The sequence below is a fragment of the Marmota marmota genome, unplaced genomic scaffold (genome assembly GCF_001458135.2).
Source record: "Marmota marmota marmota unplaced genomic scaffold, marMar, whole genome shotgun sequence".
Lineage (NCBI taxonomy): Eukaryota > Metazoa > Chordata > Mammalia > Rodentia > Sciuridae > Marmota > Marmota marmota.
The window spans coordinates 27,953,201-27,981,126 of record NW_026000108.1 but is presented as its reverse complement, the minus strand read 5'-3'; the positions used below and the strand labels follow the sequence as shown (position 1 = coordinate 27,981,126).

General features: G+C 33.8%; 1 protein-coding gene across 1 annotated transcript in view; it reads left to right on the top strand.

Moving 5' to 3' along the window:
• The window catches only part of Arap2 (ArfGAP with RhoGAP domain, ankyrin repeat and PH domain 2), a 188,153-nt gene that overhangs the window by 26,158 nt on the left and 134,069 nt on the right, over nt 1–27,926 (top strand). The window contains exons 3-7 of the mRNA XM_048784042.1: nt 3,969–4,027; nt 5,076–5,152; nt 6,381–6,472; nt 7,905–8,255; nt 19,869–19,938. Coding sequence (XP_048639999.1) covers nt 3,969–4,027; nt 5,076–5,152; nt 6,381–6,472; nt 7,905–8,255; nt 19,869–19,938 — 649 coding nt within the window. The remainder of the gene's footprint in view (nt 1–3,968; nt 4,028–5,075; nt 5,153–6,380; nt 6,473–7,904; nt 8,256–19,868; nt 19,939–27,926) is intronic.

The window sequence follows — 27,926 nt, the reverse complement described above, 5'->3', positions numbered from 1 at the left end:
AGGGAGAATGGATGATAGGTAGGGTGAGAGAGAGGAGAGGAGGAGGGGAGGGGGGATAGTAGAGGATAGGAAAGGCAGCAGAATACAACAGACACTAGTATGGCAATATGTAAATCAATGGATGTGTAACTGATGTGATTCTGCAATCTGTATACGGGGTAAAAATGGGAGTTCATAACCCACTTGAATCAAAGTGTGAAATATGATATATCAAGAACTATGTAATATTTTGAACAACCAACAATAAAAATAATAAAAAAAAAGAATCAGAACAGTTGTATTAAACCTGTTTCCTACTGTCGTTTTACTGTAGAATACCTCTTTCAAACATGTCCACGTAGAATCTTATGGGATATACTTCCCTGTATGTGACTTCTTTTGCTCAGTATGGGAATTTTAAGACTATTTCATATCATTATGTTTATTATTGATTTACTTCTTTTTACTAGTCTTTGTGTTTATTTGTTTTGAAACCTGTGTGGTATTCTCTTGGATCCATTTACATCCATTCATTTATCATTCATTTCTTGATGATCATTTAGCTTTTCTTAAGTTATTGATTATTGAGAAAAGAGTTTCTATGTAGATTTGTATACAGGTATTTTTTCTGTGGCTATATGTCTTTATTTATTTATTTATTTTTTTGTTTCTAGGGTTGGAATATCTGGGAGTTTAAGTTAGAGTAATCTCTATCTTTATTTGAAACTGCTAAGCAGTTTTCCAAAGTGGATGTACACCTTTGTATTTCTGACAATAGTCTTTAAGTATTCTCATCTTTCTACTTATTTCCTGGGACTTGCTTTAAATAACATTAATTTTAACCATTCTATTCAATGGCTATCACATTCATGCATCTTCTTTTCGGAAGTACACATTTAGGTTTTTGTTCATTATAAAATTGAATTATATTTCTCACTACTACATTGTAAGTTTTTTTGTTGTTTTTATTTTGGGCAAGACATGCATCAGAAATATATGACATTATTAAGTTTTACATTTTAATAAGGTTCAACTTTTCAATTTTTTTCTTTTATGGGTTTTGGTTTTCATATCTTATTGAACAAATCTTTTCCTACTCAGAGAGTTTAATGATTTTTCTTCCTCCTTTATTTTTCAGATTTTATTTTTAGCACTAATACTTAGGTCTAAACTCCCATTTAATTTAATTTTTATGTATGGAATGAAGGAAGGGTTGACATTCACTTCTTTTATTACACTGACATATCCACTTTTAGCCACATTTGTTGACAGATTTTCTGCACAGAATTGCTTTGGAACATTATAAAAAATCAACGGGTTGTGGATGTGTGGGATGATAGTTGGACTCCATTTCATCTCATGATTTATATGTCTGCCCTTCATCAAATGAAAACTTATTTGATTTGACTAAATATTGAAATTATATACTATAAATCTTCTAATTTTTGTTTTTCTTTTTAAAAGCGATTTTGGCCATTCTAGGTCATTTGTCTTTTCATGTGAATTTTAGAATCACCTTGTTAATTTCTATTATGAAAACTTACTGAAATATTGTTTGAGGATGTGTAGAATCTATATATCAATATGGGAAGAATTTGAATCTTAGCACTATTAAATCTTTCAGTCCTTAATATGGTATATCTGTTCCTTTGTTTAGGACTTCTTTAATTTTTTCTCAATAATCATTTCTATTTTCCAAGATACAGGTTTTGTTCACATTTTGGTAATTAGTATCAATTAGTATTTCATACTTTTTTATGCTGTTGTAACAAGAGTTGTATTTTAAATTATTTTTCTCAGTTCATTGCTAGTATATAGAAACCGTATTATTCAGTATTTTGTTGCTGTAACAAATACCTGAGAAAAATCAACTTAGTGGAGGGAAGATTTACTGTGGCTCATAATTTCAGATATTTGAGTCCATGGTTGGATAGTTCCATTGCTTTGAGTCTGAGGTGAGGTAGAATATCATGGCAGAAGGGCAGGGTGGAGGAAAGCTGCTGAGCTCATGGCAACCAGGAAGGAGGGTGTTGGGAGGGAAGGAGATGGGTGAAGGGGCCAAGGACAAGAGATACCCTTCTAGGACATACCTCCAGTAACCTGTTTACTCTAACTTGGTCCCAGGTCCTAAAATTTGTGATACTTCCCCCTAATGCTATAATGCTACCAGATTATTAATTTATCATTGGATTAATCCACTCATGAAGTCAGAGTCTTCATGGTCCAGTCGTTTTTCAAAAGACCTATCTCAGAACATTGCTACATTGTGAAAGAAGTCTTCACATGAGTCTTGGGGGACACTGCATATCCAAACCATAACAAGCATACTGAATTTATTTATATTTACCCTTATGCTGGGCCCTTGCTAACTTGTTAATTGGAGAATCTTTTTGGAAGGTTTTAAAATTTTTCTTACTTACAAGATATGCTCTCCTTTCAAGATACCTTGTTTTTCTAATCTGCGTGCCTATTGTTTCTTTTACTTGTTTTATTGTCTAGGCTGGGAACTCTGAAATAATGTGAACTTAAATGGTGAGAGTAGATCTCCTTGCTTTGCTCCAAATCCTTGGGGGAAAACATTTAGTCTTTATTAGTTATAATGTAGGTTTTTCATAAATGCTCTTTATTAGGTTAAGGATGTTTCCTTGTATTCCTTGCTGAGAATCTTCATCATGAATGGATGTTAAAAGTTTCTCAGTTTATTTTTCTGGATCTTGATTTTTCTAGTGTTAAAATAACATTGATTTCTTTTGATAAATCTTACCTGGTCATAATATATTATCTAATTATATATTGCTTAATTTTATTACTGTTTTTTTTGCATCCATGTCTTGAGGAATATTTATCTATAGTTACATTTTTGACTGGTTTGGTTATCAGTTATATTGTCTTTGTAGATTCCCAAAAATTTTGCACAGGATTGCTATTGTTTATTCTTCGAGTGTTTCTTGGATTTTATCAGTGAAGTATCTGGGCTTGGAGTTTTTTGTGACTTGATGATTACTTACTAAATTCAGTTTCTCTGATAGGTCTGGGAATTTTGATTAAACCTTGTCAGATTTGATACTTTGAGTCTGTTAAGGAATTTGTCATTACATCTAGTTTTTTACTTTATTGACATAGTATTCTTTAACAATCCCTAATTATCCCTTTAATCTTCAAAGCTTTGTAGTGATATCCTGTCTCTCTCATATATATATATATATATATATATATATATATATATATATATATATATATTTTTTTTTTACTGAAGTTTGTCAATTGTGTTGATATATTAAGGAGCCCAATTTTGGTTACAGTGAGTTATAAATTTTATCCTTAGTCTATTTCATTGATTTCTGCTTTTTGTTATTTCTAGGCTTCTAATTACTTGGGCAGATATATATCTAAGAGGAGTTGAGGATGTCCTGATCTTCCCTTTAGATGGAAAAATTAGTAGAACTGTCATGTTGTAGCAGGTATTCCTTCTTTTATCAGCAGTGTATCTCCATCATTGATGTTACCAAGTCAAATTGTTATTAATTACCATTAATATCTCTTCCGAGACTGTGAAGATCTTTGAAAGAGGGGTTTGGGTGTTTTTTCATATTATATTCATAGAACTAGAAACAGTTTTGTACTCTGCGGTATAAAGTTAATGACAAAAAAGTACGTACGTAATGAAATATAGTTAACAAATCTATTCTCTCAGAGGTATGGCTGGCAGTTCTGCAGTTATGTGTATAATAACATTGAGCAAATACATTCACTTACTTTTTGTGAATTACAGATATGAAATGTAAATACTCCTCATAAAATCCAATGAAATCTCTTCCTTTAAGACTTTGTAGAAAAACACATTGCTGGAATTTGGTCATTCTGTTTATTTCAAGTCAGACTTATTTTTGAATATTGGTGTCTGTTCCTATAAGAGTGTATGTCTCGATAACACATCCTTTATTCAAGGTATTAAATAGGAGCTCATAACTTTTCTCTTTTGCTTTAAGCTACTTCCGTGAGAGAAGAAGTGCTACTACCTTACCTGGAAAATCTGTGACACTGCAAAGTGAGTCTGTGTGTTTAAATTCTCTATAAATTGATTAGCTCATTTTATACTCTTAAAAAATGTGTTAAAAAATTCTGATTGAGAAGGCAGACCACCTGTGGTAAAGGGGAAAATGGGATTAACTATCTGCTGTTCTTGTTACTTCAGATACCCTAAAAGGTGAGTGAATAAAAGAAAATAATATACACTTAGACTCCTAGAAATCGCACATGCTTATGTAAATACATATATATATATATTTAAATACCAGTTTCATTTAGCATTTGCCTCAAAGACATTTCACTAAATTAAATAGTTTCTGGAAGATTGAGCTACAGGACAAAGATGTATGAAAAGTGGTTTTGCCATGGTAACAAGAAAGGGCTTGTATTGTTACTCGGGTAAATCAACCTTTGGCAGGGGCTTTTATTTCTTTTTGAAAATTCGGCTTATACAAGTTCAGGAACATTCTTCTTAATGATAAAATGACAAGCGATTGATTACCCTTAATTTTTTTCTTTCTCCTAGAAGAATTACAAGTTCTTAGAATTTTTTCTTGTAAATCTTGTAAATCAAGGATGATAGAAATCCTTTTGAAATAACTTTTTTACAGGTGTTTTAGTTGCCATGGTACTAGAGGGATTAAGTGGATTCTGATATCTTGAATGATATGTAACTATTAGGTTAGTGAATGTTTACAGTGTTTTCTGAACATTATCATAAAGATGCTTTTAGAATATATTCTTACTTAGGAATTAGCATTACAATTGGCACAGTGATAATTTCTATTGAATGTAGGCAGTACTTGGTTATATTAATGTAGATCTTAGAGGTCTGCATTAGCAGGAATGATTTTTGAAATGACGATTTGAGGACAGAGATGACGATTTAAGAATTAGTGGTTTTGAAGTGTGTGTACAGTGAAGGTTGGCAAGTTTACGGGGAGGGCTGACGGGTGTAATTTAGCCTCAGTTGTGATATTGCTATTGGGTGATTAAATACATGATTTTTTTTGTACTATTCAACATTATTCATCTTTACCATTCTCATCCTGTAATTTCCCAAAAAGATTCAAGTGAGGAGAATTCATCATCCATCTTTCCTTATGGAGAGACTTTTCTCTTCCAGAGACTAGAAAATTCCAAGGTTAGTCCCATACATTTTATTTATTTATTATTTTTTTCACTACAGTTCTTTGCTCTACCGCCTGTATGTGTCTTTTCATTTTCTTGTAAGCTATTTGAAGAATGCATTGTATTGAAGAATTAAATTTCCAGAGAGCAATATTTCTGTTTAGTAAAATTATGGTAAAACAATAGCATGCAGACACATTTTTGTTTTAGGAATACAGAATAGTGAGTTTTAAATATTTGCCAGAAATAAAGTTACTTTAATTAAACAACAAGAACAACAACAAAAACACAGAAACTCCCCAGATTTTGCATTGCCTTATACCCAAATGCACACTTCCTAAGTATAATTCAATTATAATTATTTATATATTTTTAATAAATGAGTTCATTATTCAGGTTTTCCTTTCAAAGACTTGTACTCTTTTTGCTATTTTATTTCTTGACCTTGATAAAGGAGAATTTGAGAAAACATATAGCATAGATTAAAAGTACATGAATTTTGTACATGAATTCTTGGTTGACATCTTTTTTTCTAAGTTGAACTAATTAGCTAATGATTTAAATAAGATAGTGAAAAAGGCTTCAAAATGTTGTAATGTAGACTCTCTAATGAAATCTTTATTTTGCTGAAAATTAAAGCATTTAGACATTTGTTTAATAATACTAAACTCTGATATTATATGCTTTAAAAAAATTTGGTAATGGTAATTGAATTCAGGGGCACTTTACCTCTGAGCTACATCCCTAGCCCCTGGGTTAGTTTTTTGTTTTGGTTTGCTTTTGAGACAAGGTATTGCTCATTTGCTGAGACTCGTAGTCTCTTGCTTCAGTGTCCTGAGGAACTGAAATAAAAGTGTGCACCCCTGGGTCTGGCAGATATTATGGATCTTTGTAAAATATTGTTACACTGAAAAACATCCCCAGGCAGGAGTGGTGGTGCATGCCTAAATCCTAGCTGCTTGGGAGCCTGAGGCAGGAGGATTGTAAGTTTGAGGCCAGTGTGGGCTAAGCAAGACTCTATCTCAAAATTAAAAAGGGCTGAGTATGTATGCAGCACTGTGGTAGAGCACTTGTCTATAGCATGTGCAAGGCCCTGGGTTCAGTTCTAGTACTGAAATAAATAAACATCTTCAAGCCAAGAAAGCAAAACAGTGTGTGTGTGTTTGTGTATGTATGTGTTTGTGTGTGTGTGTGTGTGTGTATATATATATATATATATTTTTTTTTTTTTTCCCCCACAGAAGAGATGTATAAAGAATGAATTTTGGACTCATGAAGAAACGGTCAAAGGAGAAGCAACTACTGCAAGGAACTCATTTTTTATCAAATCAAGGTATGAGTTCATGATTGAAGATTAATTCTGTGCTAAAATTTAAACATCTTGCTCATAGTATAATACTATAGTTTATGATGGAAGTTAAAAGCTTTCCTTTCTAAATATCTCCATAACAGGACCTGTTTTAATAACAAAATTATAGCTTGTAGATTGAGTGGTGATACTCTGTAGCAGACTATTTTTGTCTGATCCTAACTGCAGCCATTCTCACTGCCTCAAGTGGCTAATATTTGGTGCCCCTTGATTGCACCTCAACAGTAGGAGATTATGTTAATATGAAGAATGAAGGAGCAGCACAAAAGACCATGGAGCTGCAGAGTTCACAATGATAAAGTGTCCTTTCTATTGAGAGGTTCATTGAAAACAGAGGTGTGATAGTTACTCATCTATTTGTGTAACACAAGAAGTTAAACAGAATTTTTATGCACCAAGTTAAATTTTTCTCTCAGTTTTATTGGGACTTGAGATGCTGGATCATTACCTACCATTCATTTTGTTTTTCATTTATCCTTAATTTTCTAAAACTAACATTGTTGTGGATTTCCTTAAATCCACAAAAACTTCGAACTAAATGATTAGTATCTTTAATAAGCATTTGATATGAATCTATTTGATGTGGAAGGGCTCATCTAAATTGTTCTTTAAGAAAGTAATAGTTTTTTTATAATACTGTATCCAGAAGGATGTGATTTGACCCCTAGGCATATCCTTTTTATAGATTGGCAAAAATTTTCTTGTAATGAGTTTTGTTTTACATAAATGACTGATTGAATCTATTGTGTCATTTCTTAAAGTTGTAGGAATACGCTTAGCTTTTATGAATACATTTCAGTAAATATTATATCTAATGCAACTTTTACCTTCTGAATATACACTGACCTTTTCTTGTTTCATTGGCTGGCAGTGTGGTACAGTATTTTTCTTTGCAACATATTCCCAAAGCTCTGAGCAGTCAGATACACTTTCAGCTTTATTACATTATGGTGGAATATGGCATTCTTGGAGTCGATTAGAGGAACGTAGAAGGGGCAACAAGTTGGGGCAACAAGTTGGAAGTAAGATCTCCAAATAGATGAATTAGTAGTTCATGATAGTACCCATGGAATAGAAGTTGGGCTGGTCATTTTATTTTATTGTTGATGATTAAATTGGGATGCAAAGAATCTGGTCCATCTCCATCCTTTTACCTGTGCCCAGCCTCCCATAATGAAGGGAATAAGATTAAATTATACATAAGAAAAAAAAAAACCCTTCAGATAGTGTTCAAATATTTCTACATAATTTTTCTGAGAAGTTTAAAAAATAATGAGATATGGTATAACTGAACTCTTAAGATTTTCCCAGACTTAAATTTCTGTGTTTGGTTGTTTATAAGTTAAAAAAAAAATAACACCACTTTGAAATGTGAATGCCATTTCTTTCTCTTAAGCATATATGATAACAAGCAGGAGAAATTAAGTGAAGACAAAGTAGAAGATATTTGGATACCTCGAGAGGACAAAAACAATCTTCCAAGAGACTCTGCTTCTGAATCAGAATACTCCACAGTAGAAGAGTGCTTTCAGAGTTTAAAAAGAAAAAATTCAAAGGCGTCCAAGTCCAGGACTCAAAAACCATTAAATTCGGACCCTGTTAATAGGCACAGTTATCCTCTAAGCTCAACAAGTGGAAATGCTGATTCAGCTGTCTCCTCGAGTGCCATCTCTCCCTATGCCTGTTTTTACGGATCTTCTGCTGCAAGAGTTAAGTCAGGGTGGCTAGACAAACTCTCTCCTCAAGGGTATGTGTCTATTCATTTGTTTTGGTTTATACCTAGCATATTTTGAATAATCCAGATTTATCTACTTATAACCCTGCCAGGTTTTTTCAGTTACTGCCCCTGCCCCACCTCTACTCATATTGTAGAGCCTTTCAGTGCAGTTGTGCAAGTGGTTTTATTTAGACATGAGAGTTGGGGGATATGTGCAGTGCAGCACTGCATTACTTTCTGAAAAGCAAAGTAAAATAGAAAGTTATGAGCTCACATCTAGATTTCTTAATGTGAGCTTCCAACTTCACACCAAAATGTACTGTCCTGTGTCTCCCTTTGTAGCAAAGAAAAACAACACAGACTGAGTTAGCATTACTCAGCCCACACTGTTTGGATTTTGCTCGTATCATAACAGTGTTCTGTTTGAGAATACAAAGCTTATTGTGGATAGGGAAAAGTATATCATTGTTAGATTTAGCTCTTCACTGTTACTGATATATTCTGATATTTCATTGTTGCTCAGAAATTCAAAGTCTTTTGAATGTTATACTTTTAAAACAAATTTATCATTTCAAATGTTTACAAAGAAACTTCTGTTCCTTAATACCTCACAGTGCTGAGAAATCTTGGGAGAGGGATTATATTTAATTAGAATTGTTTTATGGCATCTTGATTGTGGGATTTTTCATGAATTATTAGTTTAGGATTGAACCTCTTATGTTGAAATAGCTGATGTGGTAAGTTTGCACAGTATTGGCTTTCTCTACTATTCACCTGAAAATGTACTTCATTTCTATTGGACTTAGTTTGATCTAAAATAGTTCTACTAACATATAAAAAAATGTTAGAAGCAGCTGTTGATAACTAGTAGGAGCAGGATTTATATATCTTAAAATCAGAAAAAAAAACACAATCTTTATGGTTAGTAATAATATGGTTAATACTTTGTACAATTGCATCCTTTTAAAAAATAACATTTGAATACATTGTACTGGTGTAATTCTTAGAATCAGTTATTATGTACCACTTCTTTCTGATCACATTATGATGATGAAGTAGTCTTGTGTGTGTATTCTCTACTTTTATTAGTTATCAATATAATTGGTAAATGCACATTTAAACGTCAAAAGCATTAGTCAGTTCTAGGGCATACACTGTTTTTAAAACAGTGAGCTTGAACATTGTCAGATCCTCCATTTCTGGATAATTTAAGTGTTGGGAAGATCCTGGTGCTGACGAGGGTATCCAGGGAAGAATCAGCACACTGATTGGCCTGGGCTAAATAATAGCATAAATAGTTCCAGGTACATTGTGAAAGTTTGAAAATATTTGGCCACTTCTGGGATGAATTAGAACATTTTCCTTTTTATCAGTACTTTGATTTTCTATGCCTTCTATTCTGAACCTGCCTAAGGTTAGATGCTCTAAGTTTTTTGTTTTTTTTTTTTTTTTTAAATTTATTTATGTGTTTCCATTTTATGGGAAATAATTGAGTTTTCTTGCTTAAAAGTATTCTCCTGGATACTGGTGTGAATGCAAATAGGAAAGTAAATGAAGAAAAAAAAATTTTCACCAAGAACTTTAAAAGCTCTTGTACATGATTATATTGCTGTGACTTGAAAGAAGTACATGCAGTTTGGCTCCAAGCATGTATTTATTAGGTTCTAAGTAGAATCCAAAATTTGCCCTTTTAAAATTGTCTCAGTGGGCCATTTTGAGGGTGTTTAAGGTCCTCCTTAAAGGGATGATTACCCATTCCTTAGTAGCAGTTTCTGAGTTTTGTTTAACTCATGACTATGTAATTCTTCATTGCTGGTGACACTGATTGAGATGGCATTCTGAATTGTGTAGAGGAGGTGCCACAAGCTTTCCTATAAAGGTCCAAATAGTAAATATTTTAAGCCTTATAACCATAATGTTCTTTGTTGAAACTACTTTAATTGTAGCCTGAAATCAGATATTGATAACACATAAACCAGTAAATAAGGCAGTATTTCAATAACACTTTATTTATTAACATACATGGTAGACAAAATTTGGCTCATGGCCCATAAAAGCATAAGCCAGATTATATGTTTGTCTAAAATCTCATACGATAACCACTATATTTATCTTTCTTGGGATCCAAATAGAAAAATTTAACCTGATGGATCTCAAGATAGGAGATTCCCCCTTTTTTTTTTTTTTCCTATTAAGTATAGAAGTAAGGAAGCAGGAGTTTTCCTTGGGGTCCTCTGTGCTTGCTCTTCTTTCTAGCTAAAATGCTGTTACCCCAGAGAGCATCATGGCTTGGACCTCAATGCTCTCAAATTCTTGCGTAATGTCTCCTTTGTACTTAAGCAGAAAAGAAGAAGAAAAAAACCCCTCAGCATTATTATAACTCTCCCTTTCCCCCACTGCTTTTTGATTACAATGTTCTTCTGTAGGGCTCATATGCTAGAAGATTTATTTATTTCATATAAGCTCCATAGGGACAGTCATGTACATTACTTTTGTTTACAACTCTATCCTTAGCAGAAAATTACCTAGCACTAGGTAGATGCTTAGTGTTTTTTGTTGAATGAATCATTGAAAAACTTTATAAGATATTCTTTTAATTTTCTAAAATATGTTTTTATTTTCTAATATAAACTGCTACATTCAACACTATTAAGGGAATCTTTAGGTACCCGTAAGATCAGTAGTAGGCATCAACACAGCAGGGAACTCTTGGTGTTGTTTTTTTTTTTTTTTTTTTTAATAATTATGTTTCTCCCTCAAGGACATGTACATGACTAATCAAACTATAGTTTTTTTTTTTTTTTTAAATAACCACACTCCAGTTTATACTTTTCTAAATAGTGATTGAAACTGTCTTCAGTCATGAGTGACATTAAACAAAATAATAAAATGCACAACCTGGACTTAACTTTTTACATGGCTGACTGTCTATTTGCTTTTGAAATGGAAGTGCCAGTTCTGAATTAATACGCAATATATGATAACTGCCAACAATTTAGTTAAAAAATAATCGTATAATATCATGCAACAAAAGAAATACTGAAGTGCTTCCAGTTGAGTTTTATGAGAAATTATTTCAGTATTTGAATGACCTAATTACAGTACAGCTTGAGAGTATTGTTTTTAAAAAATTGTACGAAAGAAACTTGGTAAATGTTGAAGTTAGTTTTTTGTTTTTTTTTTTTACCAGTGTTTCAAACAGGTCAGAACAGATGAAAAACTTAATATATGATACTTGTTTTTAAGAATATCTCACTGGGTTTTGGTGCTTTACCTGCATCTTCCTGTAATTAATAATCTCAAGCTGTAATTAATAAACTCAAACCTTTCAGATCTGTATAGATGCACATATGCATGATGCTATATAATTTATTCTGGCATACTCAAATACCTAACTCAGGGGAGAAATGCCAAGTGTTGCTGTAAAGAAAAGAGAACAAAATTATATAGCACCTCTTCCAGGAGATGTGTAGATTGGAATCTCCAAGAATGTCTGCAGTAGGAAATCTTTTTACATTTTTACTGAGCAATTCAAATCTTAAGCCTTTAACGGTAGTATACTATGCAGTCCTGGAAGATTTTTACCAGATCATTTATTTATTTCTATAACTTTTCTTTCTTTCTAGAATATTCTGATACTTTGGTATTGAACATCCTGCCCTGAAATACAGATAATAATCTTGATTTTTCATTTCTGCTGGCTGGGATGTCTTTTCAGTTGCATCGCCTAACCTTTTTTTTTGTATTTTACTATCCTGTATTTAATATAAAAAGTACTTTCTTTTGACTATTCTTCTTATAGCCTACTATTATCATTTCATGGATATGATATATTCTCTCCTTCTCTGAGGGTATTAGTACTTTTTTTGAATTTTTTTTTTTCCCTGTAGAGTCAGCTACCTTCAATTTTTCTGGAAGGATTTCTTTCCCTGTCTACGTTAGAGACATTTCCCTCCAATCTTTGGTTAATCTTGGGGTGTTCAGTAATAATAAAGTAGAATAATTATAACAATGTACTGTAATAAAAGTTATTTGAAACTTATCAATTGCTTATTTCTGGAATTTTTGATTTAATGTGTTTGAATCATGATTGACTACAGATAACCAAGTATGTGGAAAGCAAAAGCAAGGATAAGTGAGGACTACTGTATTTATTACCTCTATTTCCTGAGATCCTGTGGTTTTCCTCTTAATTTGTCTGCATTTTGGCTTAGCAGTTAGCTCTTTGAAGTTTTCCAAGTCAGTGCGTATTTTTTGTCTGCTTTCCTTCTAAATGGTGTTACAGTCTTCTCTGGTCAATGTTGATTTGAAGGTGTTTTAAAATATTTATTTTTTTAATCCTTTGATGCCTTTTAGAGAGGTTTGGGGAAGAGTAGAAGTAAATTGAAGTTTTAATTGATCATCTTAAGTGGAAGCTGGTTCATGTGGGATTTTTTAGAGGATGACTCCATAAAATAAGGGCATGTCAATCTTTTAACATAGATTTTCACATAGTATATCAAATAAGCACTAAGTTCTCTGTACATATTTAAAAAGTTCAATGTGGCACATTAAATTCAGGCTTCTAATGGAATTCTGTCCCTTGCGACAATATAGATGGACTCAGAGGATACTATGTTAAGTGAAATAAGCCAGGCACAGAAAGACAAACATTGCATGATTTTACTCATATGTGGAATCTAAATAGTTGATTTTATAGATATTGATAGTAGAATACAAGTTACCAATGGCTGGAGAGTGGGCATATGATCAAGGGGCACAGTGTTACAGTTAAATAGGAGGAATAAGCTATGGTGTTCTATGACCCAGAGGGGTGAAGATAATTGATAATAATATATATTTCAAAATAGAAGAGTGGAATTTGAATGCATTCAGTATAAAGAAATCTTATGTCTAAGGGATGGATATGCTCATTGCCCTGAGCTGATACATGAATCAGAACATCATGTTGTAGCTTATAAATGTGTACAAATAGTATGTTCAATCAAAAATAAAATTTAAAAATATAAAAAGTTAATAAAATTTAGGGTTTATAACTGACTTCCAAAAGTCCTTTTAGCCCTGGGAATTTTATGTTAAATGCTTTCCTCTGCTGACTTAAAGGATTAGGTCTGCAGAGATGGAAGCTAGAATTGAATACAATATTCCTTTTGTGTTTGTTTTATTCCCCAAATCGTTTTATTCATATACCCTTGGAAGCTATTACTTTGTGTTGCTTAATAGTGAAGAAATGCTATTAGAATAGAAAAGTGCGGATATTTAGAGAGATTGGAGTGTTTTCTTGCCTCTCTATAAAATACTTAATCACTCATACTGCATAATTTAAAACCCTTATACTTAAAAGGGTAACTAAGTATCTTTTAAGTGTCTACTTAAAAGAGTAGATAAAATAAATAAAATAATTTAAAATAAGTAATTAGGTAAGCAAAAATCTGTACTGCAGAGATTGAATAGTAGTTCTAAAAAATGTTGGGTCTTGTTAGGGTCAGAAGAGAGAGAATAAGGAAGTTAGAAAATATGCTGTAGTTCTTCAAGGTTATATAAAAAAAGCAGATGAATTTGGAGTGATATGTTCTTATCTCTTTTTTTCTTTAGATTATTTAGAATAAGATTGTGCAGTATATTTGTGATGACTTAGATACCATGATTAATAAAGGCTATAAATTTGACCTTGCCATTGAGGTTCATTGCAGTTGTGGTATTTTTAGAGGTGACAATTTGGTAACCTCTGGCAACTTAATATTCTTCAGCAAGCTGTTAGATTTGAAGGTATTTTTGTTAAGTTTAAATATGTAATTAAAAAAAATCCTATTGGCATTTAGGTTTGAAATTAAACAGGAGTGCCTTTGTTTGAATACTTCATAAATAGAGATTTAAATTGGGTGTATTATACACTGTTGTTAAGAACGAATTTTTAAGATACACATTTTGAGAAACAAAAACTGACACCAGGTGGTGAAGCTGTTTTTATGAAAGCAGTTGAAACTTTACACCACCTGCCCTACCAGAGCTCAAGGGAAGAGTTTATAGAAATCCGTTCAATAATACTGCACAAGCCTTATAAATTATTCTTTAAAAAGCTTCTTGAAGAAATTTTTCCCTTCAGAACTCTAAAAACAAAATAAGATAAAACCCAGGCTAATGTGCTTCCTGTCTTATTTTACCTTTTTTCCTGAAGGAATTCTGAAGCACTTTTCAAAATTGAGCTCACATATAAAATGTGTAGGGGTCAAATGTTATTACTATCTAAAGGGATGTTGGGGATACTTTGCCTTAAATGTATTGGAGTCTTTTTTTGTGTAGTGGTTAAGAGTCTTTGGGAAGAGACTGCCTGGATTTGACTCCCATCACTAGTTGTGTGAGGTGGGCAAATTATTTAACCAACCAGGGGCTCTGTGCCTTCCTGTGTAAAGTGGGGGAAATCTTATTACTTTTCTCCTGTGACTGTTTGGAGGAATAAGTGAGTTAATATTTGTATGTGACTTGACACAGTGTCTGGAACTGTAAGTGCTCACTATTTTTATTACCAAATGTAGTTTTTTATTGAGACTTTGAAACCTCTATAATAATGCATCATTATTTAAGATTTAGTTTGTATTGTGTGGCGTTGTCTTTATACTTTTTCGTTAAATAAAATTTAATGAAAAGGTATAATTTCAGAGAAAAGTTAAAATATTTGAACTATACCTCATAGTTTACTTATCAATCAGAGATAATTCCTATGGAATTGATTGACTAATAATGAGTAGACTTTCATAAATTCATGAATAGTTAACAGAAATAGTTAACAGAAATGTTGATTTTAAAAATTTAGACGTCATTATCCAAAGTACATGTATGAAGACATGAATTGATGTGAACATACTTTATATATAAACAGAGGTATGAAAATTGTTCTTTATGTATAATAATAATTGTGATGCAAAAAAATTTAGTGTTCACTAATAGTTTTTAAAATAAAAATTTTACTTTGGAATTTAGAAGCACAGAACTTCTCAAACTCTTCTTTTTATTACTTAGTTGAAGTTTTGGTTAATTTATAGGATTTACCAACATTAAATCCAAATTTCTATTTGCTAAAAAGGGGGATAATACTTTGAGAAAGGATGTAAGTATAAGCTCTTATCTTTAATCCACTAATTATTAGAATTCAGCATTGAAGTTCACTTGTAGAAAATAGCTGTTTAAAAGTTGACATATTTAATGAACAATACAGATTACTCAATGTTTACATAAATTACTTTTAGATAAATCTTAAATGGGTTATAGTGCATTTTAAAATAGGAAAGTACCAATGAATACTTGTAAATTTTTTCCCCAGATTTATGGAAATATGTTTGACAAAGATTGTGTATATTTGAAAAGTGTAGTGCAAAGATTTGATGCACATATTATACATGGTGAAATGATTACCACACACAAGACAATTAACATGTTTCCCAGAGTTATTCTTCCTTTTTTGGGTGAGACCACTTAAGGTCTATTTTCTTCTTCTTCTTCTTTTTTTTTTTTTTTTTTTTTTTTTTTTTTTTTTTTTTTGGTACAAGGAATTAAACCCAAGGTTTTTTTTTTTTTTTTTTTTTTACCACTGAGCCACATCCACAACCCTTTTTTCATGTTTTCTTTTGAGACAGAGTTTTACTAAATTATTAGGGGCTTGCTAAGTTGCTGAGGTTGGTCTCAAAACTTGGAATCTTCCTGCCTTAGCTTTCTGAGTTGCTGTGATTACAGGTGTGTGCCACCACAGCTGACTAAGAAGTATACTGTTAGTAGATTTCAAGTATAAGATGTATCATTATTTATAGTCATCATAATGTACATTAGATACTCAGAACTTATAATTGAAAATTTAAAATCTCTTCTGTGTAATAATGCATCATTATTTCAGATCAAGTTTGTGTTGTGTAATAGTAGGAACTTAGACTAAGGTGACAATGTCTTTATATATTATCATTTTTTAAAATAGTGAAAAAAATTAAGCCGTTAAATAAAATTTAAAGGAAAGGTATAACCTAGTTCAGAGAATACTCTTAAAACACTTAATGATGAGGAGAAATAGTATGTATTAACCAATATCACTATATTTATATTCTAAAATGTTGAACTTATAAAAACAGCAGAATAGTATCAGGGACTGAGGAATAGATGTATTGGGGAAAGATTGTTTAAATTTTTTTTTTTAAAGTCTAAAATGCATTTTAAAATTACTTCAAAACTAATGTTGAAATTCAAGCTTCCTATAGGTTCTCACTTTTTTCATTAATAACAAGATAGGTTTAGAAAATTTTTATTTTGTCATTAGAAAACCTTGATCTTTAGTATTTAGTAAAAAAACAAATGGCAAAGTGGTTTAATACCCTTTTTCTCTATATTTACAAAGTGCGATTTTGAGTAAGCCTTTTTTCAATGAAAAATGTATTCATCATCTATTTTGTAATCATTATAATAAATATTAAGTATGTTTTATATGCCAGGAAGTATGGTAATCACAGATTTTACACAGATAAACAAAACAAATGGTTTCTGCACTCAATTCAAATTTTAATGGTAAGTGTCATTAAGTAAAGAAATGGAGAAGAAAAAAAAGGGGGCCTGAGCAACTGTGTTGGTCATGGATGATCATTTGGAGCAAATAACTTTTAAACTGAAAACTTGATGGTTAGAAGGTGCCTCCCATGTTCACAGTTGGAAGGGAATTTTGAGCAGAGAAAATGGTTTATGGGAAGTGCACCAGGCAAGAAAGGTCTAGACATAGAGGCCATGTGAGCAGATACCATCTACAGAGGAAGTGGCAGATTCTGATGGCTGACTGGATGAATGAATGCAGAAGTAACAGTTTGATGGTAGAATTGCAACATAGCGCCCCCAACTACAGAAGGGTGATTCTTACAACTGTTTTCCATATGTTTCTCATTGCATTTCTAGGGGCTGGCATTTGTCTTATTTACCTATCCCATCACAGATTACTAGACATATTTAATAACTTGTACAAATATTGAGTTTAAAATGGATGGGCATGTCAAATAGTTACCTGGCAGTAACTATGGTTACTGGTACCTGGTTGGAACAGTGATTTAGGAGCTAAGACTCTTTTAGAAAACTGAAGTTTTCTTGGGCTTTTCTCAAAGAGCCAAACGTAGCTAGACAAAATGGTGTATGTTTATATTCCCAGCTACTCAGGAGGCTGAGCTGGGAGGATCGAGAGTTCAGGTCACCCTGTGCAATATACCAACATGTCATCTCAAAACATACAAACCAAAAGCAGTGTCAAGAGCCAAGGTAAAGTGCGTCCTTTACATTATAGTGCCTGAGAAGGAGATGCAGCTCATAAATAGTAGCGATTTTGACCCCAAAGCCCAATAAATACTGCGCTGTCTTCCTTTTTACTTTCCTCATTCTTCTGAGGTTAGATTCTTAGATGATGCCTCAGACCTCAAGCTCACACTGTGGATAGAAAGCTTTATGAGTCCAATTAAAAGACTGCTAAGTAAGACATGTTAAGTTTCTGAACTTCTTTGCTTGATACTTTTGCACATTTAATTTTATTCTGAGTTTTCAGAAGTTTCTCTGTCTTTCCTGAAATGTTGAAAGATGCTAATTATTTATGAGTGCTGGGTGTTTAGGTATTCTTTTCATATCATCCTGCCCATGTTTCTTAAAGGACTATGCTTTGATTGCATTCTTATTCATTCAGTATATTCTCCTGGAGTGCCATATTTATCTGTGTGTTAGTTGTTGATCATGGAGAAGAAAACATTCTTGAAGTGGATCCTTGCAAGGCATAAAGACGAGTGTTAAGACTGACATTAATCAAGTGAACTAATACATATGATCGAATTTGTGTTGAGAGCTAGAGGAAAGGTAGAAGGTGCTTTGAGAGAATAGCTTTGAGATCTGCTTTGGATTGAGTCACGAGGGAAGGCATTTCTGTGTGGATAGTTTAGGTGCAATTTAGAAACATAAAAAGTTAGCAAAGGGAAGGGGAAGGGTAATGAAAGACCCCAAGGTCTTATCTCCTCCACAGATTTTGACCATTTTGATGTTCAAATGAAAGATGATATATGCTACTGAGCTCTAACTTAACCACTGTTTGTAAGGTGGGTGGAGGCCCCAATCAAAATCTTGATTTTCCAAGTTACTGTTGGTATTGTATAGGAAGTTATATAGTTACCTGCCTTTTAAGTATAGCAGAGAGAAACAAGAACTGAGTGCAGAGTGATTAATTATGCAATATATAATTGTGTGTTTGTTTAATATTCTTTACCTTTTAATTTTTAATGCTGGGAATTTGAAGAACTCTCGGGTTGCTAGCAGAAGTAAAACCCAGATGTCTGTAACACAGTTGGATGTTGCAATGTGACAAAAACACATGACAGGCCAAGAGAAGTTAAGCAGCAAGAAGATGAGGGAATAAGGTAGAAAGTGGGCTGGGTGGGCAGTGTGGTTGTCTGATGTTAAGTTCCTTATGTGTTCTTACTACTTCAAGGTTCAGTGCTTACATGTGAAACTCATCTGCACTGATGAATTAAGACGTTTTCTCCATTTCATCAGAGTTGGTCTAATTTGATCTGGAGTGGCACATGTCTGCTAACTAAGGAGACTTGCTGTACTTCACTTGAGTAATGGACGTGTAGCAGGGACACAGCCGGAAGACAAACTTTCCAGATACCCGGAAGTTCTCTTTCTATCTTTAAATTTTCTGAAAGCCACAGGAAATTATATCACCTTGTATGAAATGTGTTAGAAAAGAGCAAAAGGAGAGAGAGTATATATGGTTGATGTTTACATATTCACTTAGAAATGACTTTTTTAAAAACAGGAAGTTAGTTTCCATATGGTGTCTGTGTTAAAAGCTGAAAGTATCTGTATGGTATTAGTCCAGACTAAAAGCCTGTAGAGAACAGGATATTCACAGTCTGTGGATTGTCTGACTTAAGGGAAAGGAAATAAGCAAAACAAAAGACAAACCTAAGCAGAAGTAGTTCTTTATACCCCTCATTTAAAGTAAGAAAAATATGTTTTTTTAAACCTAAATAGGAAATGTTATTTATTATTTTGCCTTTGTTTTCTCACATCAAAAACCATTTTAAAATTGCGTCTGCCTTTCATATGATCCTCTTTTGAAAAATACAGAAGTTTCACTGAATTTTGAGTGACTGTAAATGATTATTTTTTGACAGGGCTTTCCCTATCGTATTTAGTCAAAATATAATAATTTATGTAAATTCAGGTAAGAAGGCTTTGCTAGTTTTGCAAAATATTATTCATCCACCAAAGCAAAAATCAAGGCAAAATAAGTGTATAAGCTGTATGAGAGATGAAAGTTTTATGTATTACCTTCATTTAAAGATTATCTCCATTAATGGAAGTGGTTTTGATGATAATGTTTGTGACTACACTTGGTTTTGCACTTAACATTATCATTAAAAAAAAAAAAGCTATGTCAGCTAATTAGAAAGTGTTGTTATACATTTGTTGATTCTATGTTCCATTGCCCGAACTGTACTATCATAGCCTATTTTTGTATACACTGCTTAACAGTAGAGATGGATTGCACTCAGCATAGCTACACTACAAATGTATTTAGTAAAAATCCAAGTTCATGCTACTTAAATGTAAATAAAAATTTCATGTGTTTTACAGAAAACGCATGTTTCAGAAGAGATGGGTGAAATTTGATGGCCTTAGCATTTCTTACTACAATAATGAAAGGGTAAGTACATTTTACAGTTTTTTTCAAAGATTGTTTTATGCATACTGTTTGTCAGTAAACTAAGCAAGTGGTTTGATTTTTAAGAAATGGAGATGGAGTATCTACATGAAAAGATTTGTAATATGATAAAACACAATTCTATTCCATTCATATATAACTTTTTGTTGACATATAAAATTGAGATTTTTTTATTGATGTATTTAACAGTGATTTACAGAGTATCTTCTACAAACCATGGGAAATGCTATCTGCAGTGAAAAGGTGGGGAAGAAATCGCCTTTTTCCTAGACTGCACCAAGGAATGTTTACAAACCACTCTTTTAATTAGCAAATGGAAAGATAAGGAGCAGTTGCTTCATGCTGTGGGAGTGAGAGGGATTTACAGAAACTAGGGAGAAGGAGATTGATCTGCAGAGAGAATAGTGAGATGCTCAGATGGGAAAGTGTGGACCCTAGCACTGAAGGCATGGTTTTCCCTGATTTGAATATGCATGGGAGACTTATGGGAGAGGAAGCTGGGGTAGTTGTTTAAGGTAGAGTTCATTGAAAGTCTTGACTACTAGGTGAAATGGTTACAGTGTTTTCTTTTGGCAATTAAGTCTTAATGACATGGCAGAACTCTTGAGCATGTCTTCTTAGGTATGGGAATATCCTTAGGAGTTGTTGGGGTTTAGTGTCATTATATCTACATTTTTCCAAATGTTACCTATTTACATTTGTAAATGTATGCATTTATTCATACATATGTAGTTAAAATATTCTGGAGATGTATATATAATGTGGGTTGTACATCAGTGGATTCAATCATCTGTGGATCAACAATATTTTTAAAAATTGCATCTGTACTCAACATGTATAGACTTTTAAAAAAATTCCCTTAATTATATAGTTTAACAACTCCTTAGTAGCAGTTATACTATATGAGGTATTATAAGTAACCTGGAGATGATTTAAAGTGAACTAAAGGATGTACATAAGTTACATGCAAATTCCATACCATTTTATTTAAGAAACTTAAGCATCTGCAGGGATTTCTGGAACAAGTACCCCTCAGATACTGAGAAACAAATATTATTAAATCTATTAGAGTACCCATGGTATTTCCCTTTTAGCATCTCTTTGTTTGGAAATTTCCTTAATAAAAAGTTTGGAGCTAATAAGCCATATTTTTAGTTCATTAAAATTAGATAATTTTTAATCTTAAATACATCCCTTCTCTTTAACATTTTATTTTTAAGACTTAGCCATATTCTCTTATTTATAGCTTCTGATCTGTCATTTTTTCCTCATGATTTGGTGATTTCCACTGCCCAGCATTGGTGATACTGGTGGCATGAATAGAGACTTCACATACTACTTCTTTAGTGCTGCAAGCAGATGAGTATATGTTTTTTAACACCAAGTGGCACATACTGAGATGTAGTGCACACTGCCTGATGTAATACTGACACTAAAGGAAGGTTTAGAGAAGCGTCAGTTTTTTGGCTTCACTTTCAGTGATGCAGGTAGAGCATCAGCAGGTTCAGGAACACCTCTGGAGGTTTGCAAGATGGTTGGATTTTTTTTTTTTTTTTTAAACTGGATGTCTGCTTTAGCTACTGTTTCTAGCTTAGTAGTACATTGGACAGTTGTCCCAATTTCTGTGCTATAGTGAGCACAGTGTAGATTCTACATCTGATGGAGTCTGACTTTTGGTTTTCTTTGGCACCTATGCCCTTACCTGGTTTACCCATGCCCTTTTCTGGTTTGATTGAAGGAAAACTCTTCAAGAATGAGACAGGCTTCCATGCTGTGAGGTATTCTTATTCTCATTTGAGAGAGAATTTCTAGGAACTGTGTGTAACTGGACAGTTTTCCCTCTCTGTTTGTCTTTTCAGAGTCAGCTGAAAGGAAGAGGGCTTGTCATATTTTTAGATACTGATGCAATAAAAATGATACAGTCTTCATTTGAAATTGAGATAAGTTTTTTAAATGGGTTACTGCAAATCTTTGAGCTTAATACTAATTTAAAAAAGAAATCAAGTTGTTGCTTGTTATGGCATTTCACCCATCTACTGTCCAGATGAAGGGTTTGTATTTGGCAAAATACAGAAACACTGGGGTGAGTGTTTCATGAAAGGAGGGACAGTTTGTGCTGTGCCCCTTCTGACAGAAGGCAAGTATAGGGGTGGCTTAGCTACTTTCCTGGCTTCACAAGTTTAGCTGCTATGTGAATAGACATTTGGGTCTTTTTAAGTCTGAATGTGCACTGGAGGAGCAAGTGGCTGGGTGCTGAGGAGACAGCGTGCAGAGGTGCCTGTTTTCCTGGTTGTCTTTCACTTTCCTCAGTATTGCCCAATCAAGCCTCTGCAAGAACTTGTCCAGCAAAAGAAACAATAAGAGAGGTAAATAGGGAGCCTACACCCTGGGAACAAATCTTTACTCCTCACACTTCAGATAGAGACCTAATATCCAGAGTATACAAAGAACTCAAAAAATTAGACAATAAGAGAACAAACAACCCAATCAACAAATGGGCCAAGGACCTGAACAGACACTTCTCAGAGGAGGACATACAGTCAGTCAACAAGTACATGAAAAAATGCTCACCATCTCTAGCTGTCAGAGAAATGCAAATCAAAACCACCCTAAGATACCATCTCACTCCAGTAAGATTGGCAGCCATTATGAAGTCAAACAACAACAAGTGCTGGCGAGGATGTGGGGAAAAGGGTACACTTGTACATTGCTGGTGGGACTGCAGATTGGTGCAGCCAATTTGGAAAGCAGTATGGAGATTTCTTGGAAAGCTGGGAATGGAGCCACCATTTGACCCAGCTATTCCCCTTCTTGGTCTATTCCCTAAAGACCTAAAAAGAGCATGCTACAGGGACACTGCTACATCGATGTTCATAGCAGCACAGTTCACAATAGCAAGACTGTGGAACCAACCTAGATGCCCTTCAATAGACGAATGGATAAAAAAAATGTGGCATTTATACACAATGGAGTATTACTCTGCATTAAAAAATGACAAAATCATAGAATTTACAGGGAAATGGATGGCATTAGAGCAGATTATGCTAAGTGAAGCTAGCCAATCCCTAAAAAACAAATGCCAAATGTCTTCTTTGATATAAGGAGAGTAACTAAGATCAGAGTAGGGACGAAGAGCAGGAGAAGAAGATTAACATTTAACAGGGATGAGAGGTGGGAGGGAAAGGGAGAGAGAAGGGAAATTGCATGGTAATGGAAGGAGACCCTCAGGGTTATACAGTGGAGGGGGTAGAGAGAGAGGAGGGGAGGGGAGGGGAGAGGTGGGGAGGGGGGATGGTGGAGGATGGGAAAGGCAGCGGAGCACAACAGACACTAGTATGGCAATATGTAAATCAATGGATGTGTAACTGATGTGATTCTGCAATCTGTGTATGGGGTGAAGGTGGGAGTTCATAACCCACTTGAATCAAAGTGTGGAATATGATATGTCAAGAAATTTGTAATGTTTTGAACAACCCACAATAAAAAATTAAAAAAAAAAAAAAAGAACTTGTCCATTTTATTTTATAACGAGGCATCATCCCCGTGACTGTCATATCTTATCCCTGCCAAGTACTCTCACTTACCTTCATTCTTACTGTGGCGAGGGCAGAATTACCCTGTGGTTGTTTCATTGTCTCAATGTGGTAGATAAATGACAAAGTTGACCTAGATAACTGTGTGTTACAGGCTCAAAGGATGCAATTTTTTTTTCCTTAAAGAAAAATTTTATACTCTGAAAAATGCAGGCATTTTGAGCCTGTTGTCCTTTGAGTACTTTTGTTTCTATGTTATCTTTTTCTTGTGATGTAACAAAAGAAACATAAAAACAACTCTACAGTGTTAAAAATTTAGAAGACTTATCTTGGGATTTCATAGTAGATTATAACTGAGCAGTTAGAGAAACTACAACTTCCTGAGGTTCATTGACATAGAATTTATCTTAAGCATGTTTTGATCACTTCTGGGAACTTTTCCCCCCCTATTTTTCCTATTACTCCATTGGAAGTGCATATATATATATATTTAAAATTTTAATTGTACCTTTTTAAGTAAATAATATATCCTTTATTTATTTGTTTTTATGTGGTACTGAGGATTGAACCTAGGGCCTCACCTGTGTTAGGCAAGCGCTCTGCCACTGAGCTACAGCGCCACCCCCATTACCTATTCAAATTAATACCAATGTGTGAACATGTAGGTTATTTTTTTAAGGAATTATTTTTTTAATCTCTTTGAAGAGATCTGATAGAATCTCCTTTTTTATTGCTATTTCACTCTCTACATTGCTGCTTGATTTTTTTTACTGAAAAGTGGTTTAAAGGTAACATTAAACAGTTAATTTATTCCATTTGGGACATATGCCATAAACTACTTTAATTCCCTATGCAACCTAAAGTTTGGGAATAGATGATTGAAGGGGTAAATTGTAAAGTTTTAGGACATTTTAAGCCTCCCATGGTCTGGTATTGACCACTGCAAGTGGAACAGAGTAGCCCTTAAGCTCCATAAAGATGCTCAGTCCGTTCTTAACCTCTTTTGGTTTCTTGACAATGGAGAGACAATTTCCCCCTCTTCTCAGTTTTCAGAGCACTTGGGCTCATATTGCCATCTTAATCTACTTACATTTTGGGGGGTTTCCTTTGGGGAGCCAATCACGTTGTGGAATTATTTGTAGTGATCCTTCTCTATAAAGTCTGGCTACACTCGGGGGGAACTTCAACATGTCTTCTCCCCTGTTTTCTCCTCCACGTTCCCCTCTTCATAGATTCTCTGCTCTTCCATCTGACTCTCCCTAACTATTGCCATCCATCAAAATCTAGTGCAAACTTCACGACCCATCTTGCTCTCATCCTCTAGGAACCCTTTCTTTATTTTTTCTATCTGTTTGACTTTTTAACAGTAGTATGCAGGGGCATTCAGAAGGAAAAGAAGCTGAAAGCCAAGAGGCAAATGAGGAAAGTGTTGCAGTGAGCCAGGCTTTAATTTATCAGGCTGTAGACTAACGTATAGGTTCAGTAGGACTGATAAAAAATGAATTTCACAAAATAATAAAGATGACCTGTCAGAGTTGGGTGTAATTGTGATTGATTGAACATAGGATTCGATCATTCAAAAATATTTCTATAGCTCTGACTACCAGAAAGGTGGTAAGGAAAAGAGATAAATGACCCAAAGTCTATTTGGAGAAAACTTATTAATCAAAGGATCACATTTGATTACACCAAGTATAGGTGATCACTATTTAAATTATAGTGAATAATTACCAAAAAGTAAAAGCACAGGTTGCTGATCCCTTAAATCAGGTTTATCTGCCTGGGTAAGATGAGGGGCCTGAGAGAAAAGGCTGGTCAAAAAGGAATTCATTGGGGGAGGGTTTTTATACTGATGCATGAAGGAGGACAAGGGCATAGTCTGCAAGGATGGTGAAGAATATTCCTTTCAGAGCAGGCATTGTAGACACAGGTGCTGGTTTGGGGCAAAGATATGTGTCAGGTAAGCTCAGGAAGGCCACTGTGGCCAGAGTTCAGAGTTAGCAAGTGCTGGGATGCAAGCTGCCACTGGGTGTGGGGAAAGTCCAGGTGATGTGGGCGTACAAGATCAGCAGATGTCCAGACTGCCCCTATTTTGACTCACAGAGTAATTTTTAATGGGCAGCTGGGGAGTGGCGGTAAGTTTTTCAGTGCTGATGACTTTGGGTTTAAAATTTGAGGTACTTATAGGACAGGAACATACTTTTGATGACTCAAAATATGAGAGTGATGAAGCAGGGTGAAATGGATACATAAAGAAGGAAGAGGAGTGGACAGAGGGATGAGAGAGGTTCTTTCATATAAGGTTTGTGGGTCAATTAGAGAGAAGGGATTTTCCTTTCTAGAGAGAGAAGACTTACAAAAAAAAAAAAAAAAGAATGAAAGAAGAAGAAAAAGGGAAAATGAGAAGAAATCAGTTATTTTGTAAGTGGTTATTTCCTGACACCCTTCTTCCTTTTCTATATGAGGCTGCCCATTGATCTTCTTGAATCACACTTTAAATATCATGTTCAGATTGGGCTGCATGAAAGGAGATAGGAAAAAAAAAAGCCTATTTGGCATTGGTATTTAATAGGATATTAAAGAATGGATGGTCTTTAGTCGTCATTTTCACTTTCATCCTCCTCTCTATCCAACCTACCTCAATATCCTTTCCCAGCATGTAATTCACTGAAACTGCTTTTGTCAAAGGCACAAATGACTTCCACACTGACAGACCCAATGGTTAAATTATTGTCTTTCTTTTCATTCAGAATATCTCATGCTGTATTTAGATCACAAAAAATACAAATAATTCAGTGATTATCTGTGTACATAATCATCACATTTAAAAAGCAAAATATTACCAATACTATTGAATGTATCCTGTTTCCCTCCCAAATGGCTTCTTCTTCTCCTACTCTTAAAGTAACTAACTAGGATGATGAATTTAGCAGTTTTTTTTTTGTAATTTCCATCTATTTCTTTACATTTTTATTATATAGATTACTCTAAAAGAATAAAGATTTATTTTGAGTACTTAAATAAAAATGGATGGGATTTTGATTGACACATATAGTCTGGGATGGGAGACTGGAGCAGAATCAATAAAGGAGAAGAAATTGTTAAAGAACTAGAAGAGACTGCCCAGACGGTATAGGGCAAATCCTCAGCTAGCAAAGAACAATCCTTCCAATGGAACACCAGGTGGCTGACAGTTACCCCTTACCTATCTGCCATGTTTACAGTTGGGAGGAGTATGAGCTTGGTACTTACTTTCTGCATGAAATGGTTTAGTACATTCTTCTCATTAGTTATTTCAGATACTGGGGACATGCTCCAAACAGAGGTTTCCCCAGATAATGCTGTGAAGGAAAATGGAAGAAGGGATGTATCCAAACTCTTCTGATATTCAAGACCTTCCTCAGTGTGACCTTGATGTTTGATTTCAGCCTCATCTCTTTTGACTATGTTGCGTATTTAAGTTGCATTGCTATTTCATCTTATTTCTCCTTTTCATGCCTTCATTTTTCAGTGTTTCTGATCAGAATGTTCTCCACCCACTTATCAATTTGGTTAACATTAAGATTTTTTTAGAGTCAACCTCAAATGTCACCATGTTTGTAAAAATACTGCTTGCACCTTTTTAAAAGCAGACTTGAGAATTTCCATCTTTGCACTTGTCTTTTACTTTGTTTTTTGTTTTAAACTTTCTCTTATTACATTAGCTGTTTTTCTTTTGAGACTCCTTGAATGTATAAGGACTCTCTTAATTTTCTTTCTAACACAAGACATGTAAATATTAACCATTAGTAAATAGTTGAAATTGCTTGTCATGCCAAATGATTTGGGTGGGTCTAGGAAAATGAAGACTGAGGAAAAAGTTATCCATGACTTATGAATGACCTTTTAAAACAAAGTCATGACATGTATATGCCTATTGCAAACATCCAAATCCATTTTTTTCACTCTTTAGTCACTGGGGAACAAAAAGAAAAGTGACCTCATTATCAAAGTATTGAGTAGCATCATTAATTCATAAAATTGAACAGGTTTCTTAGGTACTTTTTGTTCACAGTGTATATATAATAGCAGTTTGAAATGGTTCAGTTACAGTACCTGTTGTGACCAGCAGATGCCTGCAAACACCATAAAATCATTTTGTCCAGATTAATTTTAAAGTACATGCTGCTGTGTTTTTAGAATTATATTTTGCTTGCCTAGTAGGTTTATTTGCATTCCAGTCTTTGCCTTTTAATTGCAAATGAAGAGAAAAGTGATAAGACATCTCCCTTAAAAGAAAGGGGCATTAATAGTTTTCTTTCTGGGAAATTAAATCAGTGGAATTGTATGTCATTTTAAAAATTGGATTGAAATCGTAAAAGAAGAGTTGTAAATACTATGTCATTCCTTTTCTGATAAGATCAAGAGAATTTCATTCTACTGTGTCTTTTTCTTCAA